The sequence below is a fragment of the Nomascus leucogenys genome, chromosome X (assembly GCF_006542625.1).
Source record: "Nomascus leucogenys isolate Asia chromosome X, Asia_NLE_v1, whole genome shotgun sequence".
NCBI classification, from domain to species: Eukaryota; Metazoa; Chordata; class Mammalia; order Primates; family Hylobatidae; genus Nomascus; species Nomascus leucogenys.
The window spans coordinates 120,257,785-120,274,461 of NC_044406.1; the positions used below are offsets into that span (position 1 = coordinate 120,257,785).

The 16,677-nt window shown below is 37.8% G+C and overlaps 1 protein-coding gene across 2 annotated transcripts in view; it reads left to right on the forward strand.

Moving 5' to 3' along the window:
* Positions 1-16,677, forward strand: part of HPRT1 (hypoxanthine phosphoribosyltransferase 1) — a 41,763-nt gene that overhangs the window by 20,456 nt on the left and 4,630 nt on the right. For both annotated transcript variants that reach the window (XM_003272533.3, XM_030807002.1), the window contains exons 4-6: positions 6,247-6,312; positions 9,997-10,014; positions 13,837-13,919. In XM_003272533.3, coding sequence (XP_003272581.1) covers positions 6,247-6,312; positions 9,997-10,014; positions 13,837-13,919 — 167 coding nt within the window. The remainder of the gene's footprint in view (positions 1-6,246; positions 6,313-9,996; positions 10,015-13,836; positions 13,920-16,677) is intronic.

Below are 16,677 nucleotides of genomic sequence, written 5' to 3' on the forward strand. Positions count from 1 at the left end.
AAGTAACTTACTCAAGATCATACAAGTCTTTGATTTGAACCCAATCTTTTAGCTCTGCAGAACTCAGAGTCACTCTTACTTGGAAAAACTTTAACTGATGTGAATCCTCTAACATGGGCTTCCTATTATTCATTCTCTATTAGTCAGAAGTTTTGCAAGCAGACAGAATTCATTTTGCCAATTACGGGATATTCCCTCAGTTGCAGTCAAGGTTCATAAAACTATAACTCTTTATCTTTAATTAGAAATGTTTTTTTTTTTTTTTGAGACAAGGTCTTGCTCTGTTACCCAGACTGGAATGCAGTGGCACAGTGGCTCATTGCAGCTTTGAACTCCTGGGCTCAAGGGATCCTCTGCCTCAGCCTCCCAAGTATCTGAGACTACAAGTGCATGCCATCACCCATGGCTAATTTTTTAAAAAAAAAATCTTTAGAAATAGGGTCTTGCTGTGTTGCCCAGGCTGGTCTCAAACTCCTGGTCTCAAGCAGTCCTTCTGCCTTGGTCTCCCAAAGTGCTGAGATTACAGGCGTCAGCCGTTGCACCTGGCCAAAACGATAACTTAAAATACACACACACACACACACACACACACACACAAACACATATGTGTTTGTGTGTGTGTGTGTGTGTGTCTCAAAAGGTATCAAAAGAGAATAGCCATACTTTAGTCTTGATCTTGATAGTGACTTAATTAGGCTATCTGTTTAACATCAAAGATGCAAATTAATACTTTCTTTGAGTGAGTATATTAAAAATGCAGAAAATATTGGAGTAGTTTTTTATTTTAAATAAATTGTATTCTGTATATTTAAGGTATACAACATGATGTTATGGGATACATATAGATGGTTAAAAGATTACTGCAGTGAAGCAAATTAACGTATCCCTCAACTCACATAGTTACCCATTTTTTTTTGTTTTGGTGGCAAGAGGAGCTTAAAATCCCATTTAGTGTGAATCCCAAATACAGCACAATTTTATTACCTATATACCTCATGTTGTACATTATATTTCTAGACTTGTTCATCCTAAATATCTGCTACTTTGTATCCTCTGAGCTACATCTCCCCATTTTCTCACTTGCCCCCCAAGTAGTTTCTTAAAGTGTCTCATATAAGAGGGCAGTAGCTTTCAGCTTAAACTTTTTCTCTGTATGTAGTCGATTTCTTTGAGGTATACTTTTCTCTCCAGAATAGTTAGATGTAGGTATAACACTTTGATGATGACACTAGTTTACCTAGAACTTATCTTCTGTAAATCTGTCTCTATTTCCATCTCTGTCTCCATCTTTGTCTCTATCTATCTATCTATCTATCTATCTATCTATCATCTATCTAAAGCAAATTCATGCCCTTCTCCTATTTATTGAATCAAGAACATAGACAGGGGTGAGAGAAAGAATTTGGCAGGAATGGGGCTGTGTATTATCTGTGGCGTAAGGAAAGTTTATAGAACTAGGTTCAAAAGTATACTTTCTGGTTCTTTCCCATGGCTTTTCACTTTGATGTAGTCCTTATCAGGCAACTGAGGTTTTATATAAGTCCCCTGATTCTTAGAACATGAAGGTGTAGTATTCAAGTTTGGTCCCTTGAAACCACAAATTTTGTGAAAAAAAATTAAGAAAATTGAATAATTTCCTCAGCAAATACATATTGATCATCTGTTATACAGCCATGAGAAGTGGTTCTGTTGCACACGTTTATTTTATCAGATCCTAATCCCAAACCAGGCATAAAATGGAAACCATGAAGATAGGATGAAATAACTTCTGAATGTTTGAATGTTTGAAAATAGTGTACTTAGAAATACCAGGTGGTTTTTGTTTGTTTTTTGTTTTTTTTCTTTTTTCGAGACAGGGTCTCACTCTGTCACCCAGGCTGGAGTGTAGTGGTGCAATCTCATCTCATTACAGTCTTGACCTCCCAGGCTCAGGTTATCTCCCACCTCAGCCTCCCAAGTAGCTGGGACTACAGGCACATACCACCATGCCCAGCTAATTTTTTGTATTTTTTGTAGAGACAGGGTTTCACCCTGTTGCCCAGGCTGGTCTAGAACTCCTGGGCTTAAGCGATCCTCCCACCTCAGCCTCCCAAAGCGCTAGGATTACAGGCATGAGCCACCATGCCTGGCTGAAAATACCAGGTTTTTAAATATCAGCACTTACGCTTCAATCTTTTCTATTACTATGTTGTGCTAAATGCTATTTTTTATTTAATTAGAGCAATGCTGTTCAATAGAACTTTCTTTGAGGATGGAAATCTTTTATGTTTCTGCTATATGCTACAGAGCCACTAGTGACATGTGGCTTTTGAGCACTTGACACATCTTGTGCAACACAGGAACTGAATTTTTAAGTAATTTATATTGCCACATGTGGCTACTGTATGGGACAGTGTAGTACTAGATGATCTGTAAGGGCTGTGCTTCATCAGTGTCATTTTTTAACTGACAAAAACCTTTAGTTTTTTTTTTTTAGTAATGTGTTTATTTAAAAGAATTCATAAAATATAAGTAAACAAATTAACTTATTACCTGAGCATATATCCTTTCATACTTATTTTTTCTGCATACATATTTTGGAAAATGGAATATCTGCCATTTTTTTAATCTGAGATACAGTCTACCTCTAAAAATATATGATTCTAACATTCTCACTTTTGTTGGCATTTGATCAGGGTATAGAAAAACAGTTAAAGGACAGAGGATGGTTGAGAGATTATGGTATGAAGAGAAAATGTGATTGAGTGTGGTAGACTTGGGGCCTGCTTGAATGTTGAGAGAATGACTGCTTTCCGATAAAAAAAAAAATTCCATTCTAGGATCCTAAAAGAAAGGTCTGAAGTTCACTGCAAAAAGCAAGCTACATAGTACTAAGCCACTAAGGGGACATGGAGCCCTTAGTAATTCCTACCTTAGTAATATTCTCATTATGCCCTCTTGGGAACCCAGCCTTGTTGATTAGCCTCTCTGCTTTCTCTCCTTATAGTTCAACCTCCCTGTTTGTTCCAAGCAGTTCTTTTCCTGCCCATTTATTATGCATTTCTATACAGCTTTCCTCCTCTTTTTCTATACCATGCCGCAGTTCTTATTGCTACCTAGAGGTTTTCAAAATTCCTAGGGGCGGACAAGTAGGCATAAACAAAGTTCTTCCCTATTATCCTTCCTATTTTTTCACCTAGACTGAAGAGGTAGACAAAACAGAAATAAAGACATTAAGGGTATGTGTTTGTAGTCCCAAAGAGCTTCTCTGACAATTTTATGTAGTTGACAGTGGTGCTCTGAGTTCAGGACAGATTGGACTCCTTGGCTGAGAGGAGTGAGGAGATAGGACGGTAGAGGAGAGGGTAGAGCAACTCTGGAGGAAGCTTTCCCCTCACCTTTGCCAGTCCTGTTATCCTAGACTTAACCATATTTAAAGATGAGGGAGGCACTCAGTAAAGGGATCTAGTGGGAGGCTTGTTCCAGACAGCCAAGGGGGGAGATTCGTGCAGTTCCTTTGGCCACCCAGGTGGGGTAATTGATCCGTATATGCCATTCGTGTACAATGTAGGCACTTATACCTGTATTCCAATGTAGTGAACTATACCATTACTCTTAAATTAATATTCTTTATTAGCTTCCGTGGTGGCTATAGGCCAGGCAAGAGAGTTAAGAAAAAATAAATAGCCAGGTATGGTGACTCAAGCCTGTAATCTCAGCACTTTAGGAGGCCGAGGCAGGAGGATCTCTTGAGTCCAGGAGTTCAAGACCAGCCTGAGCAAAATAGTGAGATCCTGTCTCTATTTTTTAAAAAAGCCTTGGGGCAAACAGGAGTATGGAGGTTTGGATGCTAGTAGAACAGCAGTGTCTTACTGCTTGGAGTTCTCTTGTTTCTTGTCCTATCGCCATAGCCTTTGGATCACAGCAATTTTTCCATGACTCCATACTTTTCAGTTCTTGAATATTTTTCCCTTTATTCCTCTTGTCTCTATAAAGAGATCAACTGGAGTCGGACTGTAATACCAAGTATCTCCAGAAGATGTCACGATTTAACAGGCTTACAGTATAAATAATTTGATGTCACTGCCATCTGAAGCTTGTTGTCTTTTTTTTCTTTCTTCTTTCTTTTTTTTTTCCCCCCCATCAATTCTGTATGTTTGAAATGCTGGGTTTTAAGTTAGTTAGAATAAGGGATATCTGTAATTTCCCTAAAATGAGAAGTAATACGCAAAGGTTGATTTCAGAAGTCATATGCTCACCTTGCAACACTGAACAATACTGGCCCATTTGTGTTTTTCGAAAGTAATACTCCATAATAAATGGATGTATATATAGAAGCATAACAAAAATAGAAGCACGTAAAAGTGAAAAGTCTCATAAACCCCATTGTCACTACTCATGTAATTGCTGTTGCAAATTTGTTTAAATGTTGAATAAAAATGGTGTCATAGGCAACACAGTGTTCCACTACTTGGTGTTTTTAATAGCATTATTCTGTCTCAGTGTGCATTGGATTACCAGGTGCTTTTTAATAGTTGCATGGTATTACATTGTGTAGATGAACTTGATTAATTTAAATGGTTCCCTGTTAATGGACATGTTGGTTCGTTTTTGTGAACAACTGATAACAGTGAACATTTATTTTTTAAATAATAAAAAGAGAGACAGGGTCTTGCTGTGTTTCTCAGGCTGGCCTTGAACTCCTGGGGTCAAGCGATCGTCTCGCCTCTGCCTCCCAAAGTGCTGGGATTACAGGCATGTAGCCACCACACCCGGCCCAGTGAACACTCTTGAATGTGTCTTTTTATACTTGTCAGTGTTTTTGTAGCATTGATTCCCAGAAGTGGAATTACTGGGTTAAGTAACATGCATGTTTGCAATTTTAACAGATATTGCTATGTCATTTTCAAAAGAGGCTATGCCAATTAATACTCTCACCAACAAGAGTGCTTATTTCGCCTCAGCATATTATTAGGCTTAAGTTTTGCCAGTATGGGTGGGTGAACAGTAGAATCATATTGTTTTAGTGTTTGTTTTTCAGATATAATTTTACACCTTATAGCCTTCTCTTCTATAAATTGTCTATTTGTGTTCATTCTCCATTTTCCTATGGGTTCTTATTGTTGGAGCCCAGTATATAAAAGGGGGTATTTGTTACAGAACCTCTTCAGTTTTGGTTCATGTCATGCCTGGGTTTTTACCCTTTCTACGGATGTTAAAAAAATTCTCTATTTTCTTCCAGTCCACTTATGGCTTTATTTTTTACATTTAGATTTTAATCCGTCTGGAATTTATTTTTGTGTATGCTGTGAGGTAGGGACCATACTTTTATTTTTTCCGAAATGGGTTACTAGTTGGCCAAACATCATTTATTGAATAATTCATCTTTTCCCTACTGACTCAAAATACCATCTTTATTGTATACTAAATCCTCATATAGTTCTGGGTCTGTTTCTGGGCTCTACTTTGTTCATTTACTGTGCTGGCACTGCACCGTTGTAATTGCTGTGGCTTTGTGGTATGGTATGGCTTGCTCTCTGCTAGGGCAAGTCAAAGCTCTTTTGTTCACCTGCTTTTTCACCCAAATTTTCTGTCCAGAATCCAGCACAGCCAAATTATGGTCATTGTCACCACCAACTACAGTGGATGTTGAGCGTTTCCCATTGAATCTCCTGTAAGGGTTTTATTGGATTCTGTGATAGCAGTAAAATGGGAGCCTAAGAGGTATTCCTTAAAGGACTACTAATCAGACCTGGTTTCCCAGACGGTGCTGAAGATGACTGGGCCTGGGCTAGACTTTCGAGGGACATATCCTTGGGGTTGGGTGTGATATAGACCAGCCCTTACAATTTGCTTGACTCATGGGAATCATACAGGGCCAGAACCAGACACCTGTCATGCTAATAACTTCCCTCACAATTCAGAAATCACTGTGATTGAAGATGGGTGGCTGTTATAGCCCACTTAAAACTGGATGTAACCTATTTTTTAGGACTCTTAAAAACATCAAATCAGTAATGGCCAATTAGGACTTTTTAATTTTTACTAATCTCTACTTGAAAGTTTTCTAGTCATTCATTTCAGGAAACCTAATTCTTATAATTCATATCATTTAGAATATCATAATGCTATGGACATTAGATAGCTAACTTCTCAAATCTTCTAGTTCTCATTTAATTTGAAGTTTGTGTGTGTACATAAGGATATACATATATATATGTGTGTGTCTATATATATATATATAGTTTTGTTTTTTTTTTTAACTAGAATGACCAGTCAACAGGGGACATAAAAGTAATTGGTGGAGATGATCTCTCAACTTTAACTGGAAAGGTATGTATCTTGAAAGGGAAGAAAAAAAAGCACTTCATACCAAGAGTCAATTAGTAACAGTGTGCTTTCAATCAATCACTAAGAGATAGTTTACATAGTATAACTAAATGGGTTATTTAACCCTTGGAAGCAGTCTAGGTTAATTATCATTCCCTAGATCATGTAGTAAAAAGACAGTAGAATCCAACATTAACCTTAAATGTCCATATTGTCAAGTACTGCTCTCTGCCTCTGTGGGACTCTAATTTGGGATCCTTCAAAAAACATTGATGGGGGAAAAGATAGCCTTTAAAAAAAAAAAAAACTATGTGAGTCTATGTGAGGTAGACTCACATAGTTTCCTAAAAGATAGCAAAGCAGTATCATGTAGTGGCTGAAAGTGTGAGTTCCGGAGCCTGACAACTGATTCAAAGCCTGGCTTAGTACTTCCTAACTCTGTGACCTTGGGCAAGTTACTTAACCTCTCTGTGTCCCATATGTGATTAGGGTGAGGTTGATAATAGCAGCCATAGAGTTAAGAGGATTAAGTGCTATAATGCAAGTAGAGCTCTTACAACAGTTTCTGGTAAATAAACACACTCAATAAATTCAGACATACTATTATTTTAAGAAATCTCAAAGAGTTTTCTTAGTACCTTAAAATTCTCCTAGTGTGGACCACTGGTTTTGGTATATTGTGCTTCCGTGTAGGTTAATATCAAGATGTTTTTAGATTTCCCTTTTGATTTCTTTATTGACCCACTGGTTGTTCAGGAGCATGCTGTTTACCTGAAAATAATGGAGATATTAAGGTATTTGAATATTTATCTTCTAGTACATTGAAAAACTTTTTGAGAGTAACCAATAATAAATGATGGAATGCTACTGCTTTTTTTTGAAGCTGCCAGTTATTGTTTACTTACACTATGCCAAATATAAAGGCATTAATCTCATAAAAGTTTCACAACAATGCTGTGAGGGAAACGATATCCCCATTTTACAGATCAGGAAATTAAGACTTAGTAAGGTTGAAAGACTTGCCCGAAGTCACAGAACCAGTAAGTGGTAGAGCTTGAATTTGAATACAGACCTGACCCTAAAGCTCTTTTCTTCCTTTAGATTTTAGTGTTCATTGCTTACTTGAATGAGTATCTATAAGAAAACTTTAACATGTAAAACTTGTGTGAAATTCTCTTGTCCCATATCAGGGTCATGTCAAACTAATGTCCTCCTCAGCATCTTTGGAAAACTTCAGAGGAGAAATTAGCTTTGCCCCTCCTGTTCATTTCATATACCACTGCTAGACCTGTCCTTCCCTTTCAGCATGATTTGTCCATATTTAGAAGCTGTTGAAGCCATTACTCGTCTAGTCAGTTTTTAGTGCTGGAATGGACCTAGCCTTTTAGGCCTTCTGAGATTTAGTTTGATCTCGTCTTTCCCACCTAATGGCTCTGTTCTACTACATAGATTTGATCTGAAACAGTTCTCTGTTTCTAAAATAACTTTCTTTTCGTGATAGTCACAGTAAAGTACATTTATTGTGGAAAAATCAATAAGTATAAATTGAGTGAAAGTTATTTCTTGGTGGTAAGATTATGGGATTATTTGAACTTTGTTTCATTTTATTTTATTTTATTTTATTTATTTATTTATTTATTTATTTATTTATGTGATGGAGTCTCACTCTGCTGCCCAAGCTGGAGTGCAGTGGTATGATCTTGGCTCACTGCAACCTCCCCTTCCCAGTTCAAGTGATTCTCCTGCCTCAGACTCCCAAGTAGCTGGGATTACAGGCACACGCCACCATGCCCGGCTAATTTTTTTATCTTTAGTAGAGACAGGGTTTCACCATGTTGACCAGGCTGATCTCCAACTCCTGATCTCAGGCATCCACCTGCCTCAGCCTCCCAAAGTACTGGGATTACAGGCGTGAGCCACCCTGCCTGGCCTCATTTTGTCTTTTGGGGGCATTTTTGTGCGCAGATATATATGTATATAAATATTTTTCCCTCTTTTCCCTAGTTAGTATTTGAGCAGATGAACTTTGGACCCCGAATACCTGTATTCAAGTCTCTAATACCACTTCTTGGCTATTTTCATTTTATCAAATGGCCTCTTACCCTCATTTTTCTCATTTATTAAGTAGAGATGTAACTACTTGATATAATTCGAAAACTCAATAATGGCATTCTTTTATTTTTTAGACTCTAGTGTCTTTACTCCTTGTACCATGCTGGGATTCATTTGAACAATTGCATGGCTTTTTTAGCGTATTATTAAATTTGCAATTTACTTAGAATTTACTGGGACCTTGTACAAATGGGAAAAAAACATAATTGTGTTACTCATTTGCTGTGTGCCTTTGGATTGACCCTATTTTTTGTATTCATTTTCTCCCCATATCCTGAGTTCCACTTTGAATAAAAAGTAATTTTTTCCTGCCTGTAAAATAGGCTACCAATAGGCTGCAGTTGTCTATAGTAGCTGCTTCACTGAGGAGAGCTCAGCATGAGAGAAATAGTATGAATTGCTTGCCACAAGTTATGGGCTAGCCTTACTTCATTCTGTACTTGGACCTGTTTAGGCTTCTAAGAGATCTTATCTCCAACAATAAACTGCTTTGAGACATGAAAAGGTGGAAGCTTTACTTGGTTATAACTTTACTTTTAATACCTAGAACAGTGAGTCTTCAAGCTTGTATTTGCATGCCCAATTTATAAAAAGTTTTCTGAGCATTTACCCCTAATATATGCATTTTAAATTATATATGATTTATGGTAATAATATTATATATGTTACAAAATACATACAAAAATATAGATTAAACAAGGTGAGGTAAAAAATTTAAAAGTTCTAATCTTTCTTGCAAACCAGTGGATCTTTTGTGCCCTACTCTGGTAAACACTATCTTAGAAGAATATGTAGAACATTGAAATCTTAATGCTATAGTTATATGACAGAGTATGATGAGAGCTACAGATAAACAATACATCATGGATCTTCTTGTGGCAATGTTTATAACCATTATGTGAAATGCTGCCTCATTCTTATAACTAGCATAAGAACAGATAGGACTTTCTCGATTTTGACGGGTAATTATTAGATGATATTTTCTCTTAAGGACTCTTCCAGCTATAAAATTCTTAAATGTAGAAAGCGAAGTGAGGGTTTATGGTGAGAAGAAGCATTGGTATCATGTTTTAGTGTAGTCCAAGAATATGGACACATCCAGAAAATGCAGATCAAGTTTATCCTAATGAGAAAATATATTTTGAATTGGAGTCCATATGGTAAATTAAATTATGTGATTTTTGAGTTATTGTACAAATATAATTCTTAGAATGTTAGAGTCAGGAGACTATAAGAGACCAACTGCTTCAAGTTTCATTTAACACATGGGAAACTAAGCCCAGAGAAATTTCAAGACTTGCCCAAGATTAGACCTCTTGTTAAGTAATGAAAGTGTTTTAAAAACAGGTGGGTCAAATTCTGTTTTTAAAATTTCCATTATGATGAAAATTTCAGTATTACAGGCTTCCAAATCCCAGCAGATGGCCCACTGGTTTAAAGGAGAGTTTGATATAATAAAGCATCTAAAAACAAGAGTTTGGATAATTCCTTAGGGTTGTTATGATGTGATTTGACTTATAATTGGAAATACCGTTTTATTCATTGTGCTGATTTTCATTTCTCTTTTTCTTCTAGAATGTCTTGATTGTGGAAGTAAGTTCACATTTACTTTTAATACAACATTTATGACTTTTCTAATTTAGTATGCACTCATCCTAAAGGTAAGCCAGGGAAAGTAATTCCTCTGCATCAGTTTTAATGGTGGGCTTGTGTTCTAAAGGAGTGAGACTGGTTTTTTGTAAAGACTACTTAGTAATTTGTTTTTACCAATAATGGAATGGTATACTTCCTACCTCTCTTTTTTTAGTTTGAAATATTTTCTTTCTAAACATAACTCTCTATTTATCTGTATAGAATATATACATATATATCTTTTTTTTTTTTTTTTTTTGGAGACAGAGTCTCGCTCTGTCACCCAGGCTGGAGTGCAGTGGCGCAATCTCGGCTCACTGCAAGCTCCGCCTCCCGGGTTCATGCCATTCTCCTGCCTCAGCCTCTCCGAGTAGCTGGGACTACAGGCACCTGCCACCACGCCCGGCTAATTTTTTGTATTTTTAGTAGAGACGGGGTTTCACCGTGGTCTCGATCTCCTGACCTCGTGATCCGCCCACCTCGGCCTCCCAAAGTGCTGGGATTACAAGCGTGAGCCACCACGCCCGGCCTACATATATATCTTATATTTCATGTGTGTATATATATATATATATCTTGCTTAGATTTTGTCTTATGTAATATTTGGTACATGAAAAATAATATTTATAATTTATAGACTATAAATTAAATACTTTATTATGTCCTAAAGTATTTTGTGTCTTAGCACGGAGAGGCTAAGCAGTTTCCTAGGGTTACCAGCTAGTAAGCTAAGGGAAACCTTTACTTCGTTTAGCTCAGTGGTTCTCAAAATGTGATTCCCTAGACCAAAAGTATTAATATCAGACAAGAACCTACCGAATCAAAATATCTGTGATGAGGCCCAGCAAGCTATGCTTTAACAAGTCTCCGAGTGATTCTGATGCATGCTAAGGTTTAGGAGCCCTTGTTTTTACTCATAAGTCACTTTCTCATTAAGGCCTTCCCTGGCCATCCTGTATAAAATCTCATGTTTTCACGCCATCAACTTCCTATTCCTCCTCAATACTTTTATTTTCCTGATCACTTATCACTGTCTAACAGCCTCTCTCTTTCTCTCTCTATATATATCTATATAGATCTATAAATGTACAGATATAGATTTATATCTATATAGATATATAGATGATATATATATATATGCAGCATTGTGCAATCATTATCACGTTCAATTTTAAAACATTTTCATTGCCCCACAAACCCAATCCCCTTAGCCATCACTCCCCATTTCCCCTTCCCCCAGCACCTAGCAAACTGATCATCTACCTACTTGCTGTCTATAAGATTTGCCTATTCTGGAAATTTTGTATACATAGAATCATACAATATGTGGCCTTTTGTATCTGGCTTCTCTCACTTAGCTTAATGTTTTCAAGGTTCATTCATGTTGTGGAGTATATCTGCACTCATTTCCTTTTTATTGCCAAATTATATGGATAGACAGGTGTTCCTCAGCTGTGTCCTGATAAACCCATCTGAAGTTGAAAATATCATAAGTTGAAAATGGATTTACTACCTTGATAAATCTATCCTAAAGTCAAAAAAATCTCATGTTGAACCATCGTAAATTGGATACCATCTGAATTACATTTTTGTTATCCATTCATTGGTTGACAGACGTTAGGTTGTTTCCACTGTTTGCTCCTTATTTCTTGTACCCGAAATGTCCTTATTCCCTCCCTTCTTATCCCATGTTTAAGTCATTTAAGACCCAGCTCAAACATCACCTCCACAAAACCTTCCTTGATACCCCTTTTCTCCTCAATTCACTTGGACCTTTTGCATTTAATTTTAATTTTTATTTTTTTTAAGACAGAGTCTCACTCTGTCACCAGGCTGGAGTGCAGTGGTATTATCTCAGCTCACTGTAACCTCTGCCTCCCAGGTTCAAGCAATTCTCATGCCTCAGCCTCCCAAGTAGCTGGGACTACAGGTGTGCGCCACCATGCCTGGCTAATTGTGTGTGTGTGTGTGTGTGTATGTATATATGTGTGTGTGTGTGTATATATAAACACATATATATACATATATACATGTATATATATATATTTTTTTTTAAGTAGAGATGGGGTTTTGCCATGTTGGCCAGGCTGGTCTGGCCTCAAGCCATCCTCCCACCTCGGCCTCCCAAAGTGCTGGTATTATAGGCATGAGCCACTGCGCCTGGCCTGCATTTAATTTTAATTATAAAATATTTTGAACTCAGAAAAAAGGGTATGCTCAATACCTACGTACCCACCACAAAGTATTAACATTTTGCCATATTTGCTTCTGTTCTTTTTTTTTTAAGAAATTAAAGATCATAATACAGCTAAAGCCCGATTTCTTTCCCTTCATTCCCAGAAGTATGACAATTATCCTTAAAGTTGATATATATCATTCCCATGCATGTTTTTTATACTTCCCTAGTACAAGTTAGCTGTATCCTCTGTTCAGGGGCTCATCAAGCTGAATCAAGGGACTCACGATCCTCTTCAAAGTTCCTTCAGGTTGTTGGCAGAATTTAGTTCCTTGTGATTGTAGGACTGAGGGCCCGTTTTCTCACTGGCTGCTGGCCAGGGGTTGCTCTCAGCTATTTAAAGGCTCATGCCCTAGCCCATGACAGTCTCACAACATGGCAGCTGACTTCTTCAAAACCAGCAGGAGAATCTTGCTCTAGTTTGCCACATAACCTAATCACAGGAGCGGCTATCCTGTTATTTTCACAGATCCTGGTCACAGTCAAGGGGAGGGAACCCTTCCGGGTGTGTACACCAGGAGGCGGGAATTTTTTTTCTTTTCCTTTTTTGTTAAAAAGTCTTCAAGTCTTTTATCCCTAAAGGAGGCAGGAGTTTTGAGAGCCATCAGAATTCTGCCTACCACAGCCCAGATATCTGCATTTTTCACAAGTCTCCAGCCATGATGTTTCTGATGGCTCACACTGCTTTATTCCATTTTTAAAGAGTATTTTTATTGAAAAGCATAGGGTTATGGTTTAAAAAATATTTTCCCAGGCCAGGCACGGTGGCTCACGCTTGTAATCCCAGCACTTTGGGAGGCCGAGGCGGGCGGATCACGAGGTCAGGAGATTGAGACCATGGTGAAACCCCGTCTCTACTAAAAATACAAAAAATTAGCTGGGCGTGGTGATGGGCGCCTGTAGTCCCAGCTACTTGGAGAGGCTGAGGCAGGAGAATGGCGTGAACCCAGGAGGCGGAGCTTGCAGTGAGCCGAGATTGCGCCACTGCACTCCAGCCTGGACAACAGAGCGAGACTCCGTCTCAAAAAAAAAAAAAAATTTTCCCTAACAAAGATGGGTTTGTTTAGAGTCCTACTTTTGACTAAATAGCTGAGATTCACTTTTATGTAAAGTCATTTTATAGCCTTATTAATTTGGGTGCCTTTAAAAATGGTATAAAGCAGTGTTTCTCAAGTGTAGTCTGTTAGCCACCTATATTGGAGAGTTGGGAGGAGAGAGTCTCTATCTTGAATTTATGGGAAAAATTCTAAAATACTTTTTATAATGAAGGACAACATCATAACTCCCTAATAAAATGTGCATGTATATATTTAAATTTGCTGTCATTGACCCTGCACCTATAAAATCCAGTCCTGGGGGCTGGCATTCTTACTGCTTGCTGAGGGCCAGATGATTTATAGATTCCAGAATATCTCCGTGTGGATTTTGGTGAGAATTACTGCACTGAAAAGAATGACAGTATTGCAGTTATACATGAGGGTTTTGGTACTTTATGTTTATATAGTGACTCTGAATTTAAAGCTATGCAATGTCTTCTTTTTTGAAAGGATATAATTGACACTGGCAAAACAATGCAGACTTTGCTTTCCTTGGTCAGGCAGTATAATCCAAAGATGGTCAAGGTCGCAAGGTATGTATGACATTTTGACATAGAATATTTTCCTCATTTGAAGGGGGATTAAGTGATTGCTTCTTTGTAAGGATAAATGTTTTCAGCTGTCATTTTATCTTCAAAAAGTAATGTAATCTCATATAAGACTTAAGATATAATCCTTTTAAATAATTTTGTCATGTGTTAATAAAGCTCATATTTACAGTCACTTCCTTGCCTAAAATTAACATTTGGTTTTTCAGCATGCTAATTATATCAGTTTGTCCTGAGTAGCATGGCAGAGGATTTTGGGCTCCCTTACAAAATTAAGAATAAGGATTCCAAAGGGGGTGAGGAAGTGATAGGAAAGGGTGGGCCCTGAAGATCTGGACCTCCTGGAATTGAGTGATGTATGCTGCATCTTCTTTGTGTCTGTAGTGAAATTTTATAACGCCTGCTTCCTTTTTTATTAAGTCAGCCTCACCTCCTCATCTTACCTATGCTGTTTGACTTTTGCTTTTATAGTTCTACCTGTGTTTATTTCTCATTTTAGTTTCATCTCTCAGCAACTCTGGGGTGGCATTATTATTCCCACTTTTCAGATAAGGTTACTGAGGCATAGGGAGTTGCCCAAAGGTACAGAGCTAGTCAGCTATAGAGATGAGATTTGAACCCAGGTAACCTGGCTCACAGTTTATGCTTTTGCTACCTTAAGTTTTTAATAGAGTGACATCAAACAAACATTTAAGAATATGTTTTCTTTTCCTTTTACAATTTCATTAAAAACATTAAGTCTCCGATCAATCTGCAGTTTTTATGTAGGGGCCAGGTAATGTTCTAACTTCTGTTTTTTTCCAAAGTGATTAACAGGTATTTATAAGCCCTTTTTAAAAAATCACGGTATCTGTCGAGCATCTTTGAATCAGAGTAAGCCTTCTAGTGAGTCATATGTCAGCAGTTTGACTGTATGGGCTTTTCTAATATCCAGTTCAAGTGTTTATCAGTGAGTTTTTCTTTTAAATAGATTTGGGACAGGTACTATGAGAGTATGTAAGTGATACGTTATAGGACACTAAGTAGTATCCTATGAAATGGCAAAAACCGCAATCGCTTTTGCACCAACCTAATAGAAACTAATCAGTGCACTTGCTTATTTTTCTACATGCTCTTTAGGGTTTTAAATGTCAACCTACTGTGGCATAGACTTTAATCCTCTGGGTATTCTTTTGTTGTTCTTTCCTGGTGTATGCTGTGGAATTGAGATAGACTGGTTCGTGAGCGAGATTTTGTGTTGCCACAGGTAGGACATGCTCAAAGAATACTTGAGTCATTTCTTGACCCAAGTCATCTATTCACCATAGTTTTGTAGCACTGATCTTGCATACATTTCATGTATCTTCCTTGAACTCCATGTTAGTGCTGCTTATATGATACTCAGAAATTAAACACTAAGGAATAAGATTGTCAGGTAGGATTGAGTTTTGGAGGGTCACAAATCTTGTAATGTCTAATATTTCCACTCTCCCTGCTGAGAATTAGTTTTGGCTTCCTTGGAGATGATATCGCCTCTGTTAAGTGGCCTACTGTGATCACACCACTGCACTCCAGCGTGGGTGACAGAGTGACACCCTATCTCAAAAAAAAAAAAAAATGCGTGGCCTAGATGACTTCTAAGGTTCTTCCCACCCAGTTCCAGTTTTCATGTTCTAGGCAGAGCAGTAAAGTGAGAAACACATGGACTTGGGAGTTTAGTCTGGCATTTCACTGCCACTTAATCTGAGCGACTATTCCATATTTAATCTCTCTGAATGTATTTACTCATCTTTAAAGGGGAATGATTATTAACATCTTTTTCTCAGGGAAACTGAGTCAAGGAGATAATATATTTGAAAATCTTTTTTTTTTTTTTTTTTTTTTTGAGACGGAGTCTCGCTCTGTCACCCAGGCTGGAGTGCAGTGGCGCGATCTCGGCTCACTGCAAGCTCCACCTCCCAGGTTCACGCCATTCTCCTGCCTCAGCTTCTCCGAGTAGCTGGGACTACAGGCACCCGCCACCACACCCGGCTAATTTTTTTTGTATTTTTAGTAGAGACGGGGTTTCACTGTGGTCTCAATCTCCTGACCTCGTGATCCGCCCGCCTCGGCCTCCCAAAGTGCTGGGATTACAAGCGTGAGCCACCGCACCCGGCCTTGAAAATCTTTTTAACTGCAAAGCACTGTTTCACTGTTGGTTATAATGTGATTGATCTCATTGTAGTGAGCAGCTGCTTAATTGCGTTTTAGAATGTAGGGAAGATAGTAAGATTTTTCACACATTATATATGTAGCTGGTTCTGGAACTGTAAACATACTCCTTTTTTACGGAGATCTGAGTCACGTACCATAAAATTCACTCTTTTAAAGTTGTACAATCCAGTGGTTTTTGATATATTCAGAGTCGTGCATCTGCTACCACTATTTCATTTTGGAACCCAAAGAAACCTTGTACCCATTAGCAGTCATTCTCCCTTCTCCCAGCCCCTGGCAACTACTAATCTACTTTCTACAGAAAGTCCATACAGATTTGTGTATAATGGACATTCCATATAAATGGACTCATGCAATATCCTGTCTTCTTTCACTTAGCATAGTGTTTTCAAGGTTCATCCAGGTTGGGGCATGTATCAGTACTTCATCCCTTGTTTTGGCTGAATAATATTTCATTGTACAGATATATCACATTTTGCTTATCTATCTGTTGGTGAACATTTGAGTTTCTACCTGTTGGCTTTTATGAATAATGTTGATTTGAATGTGT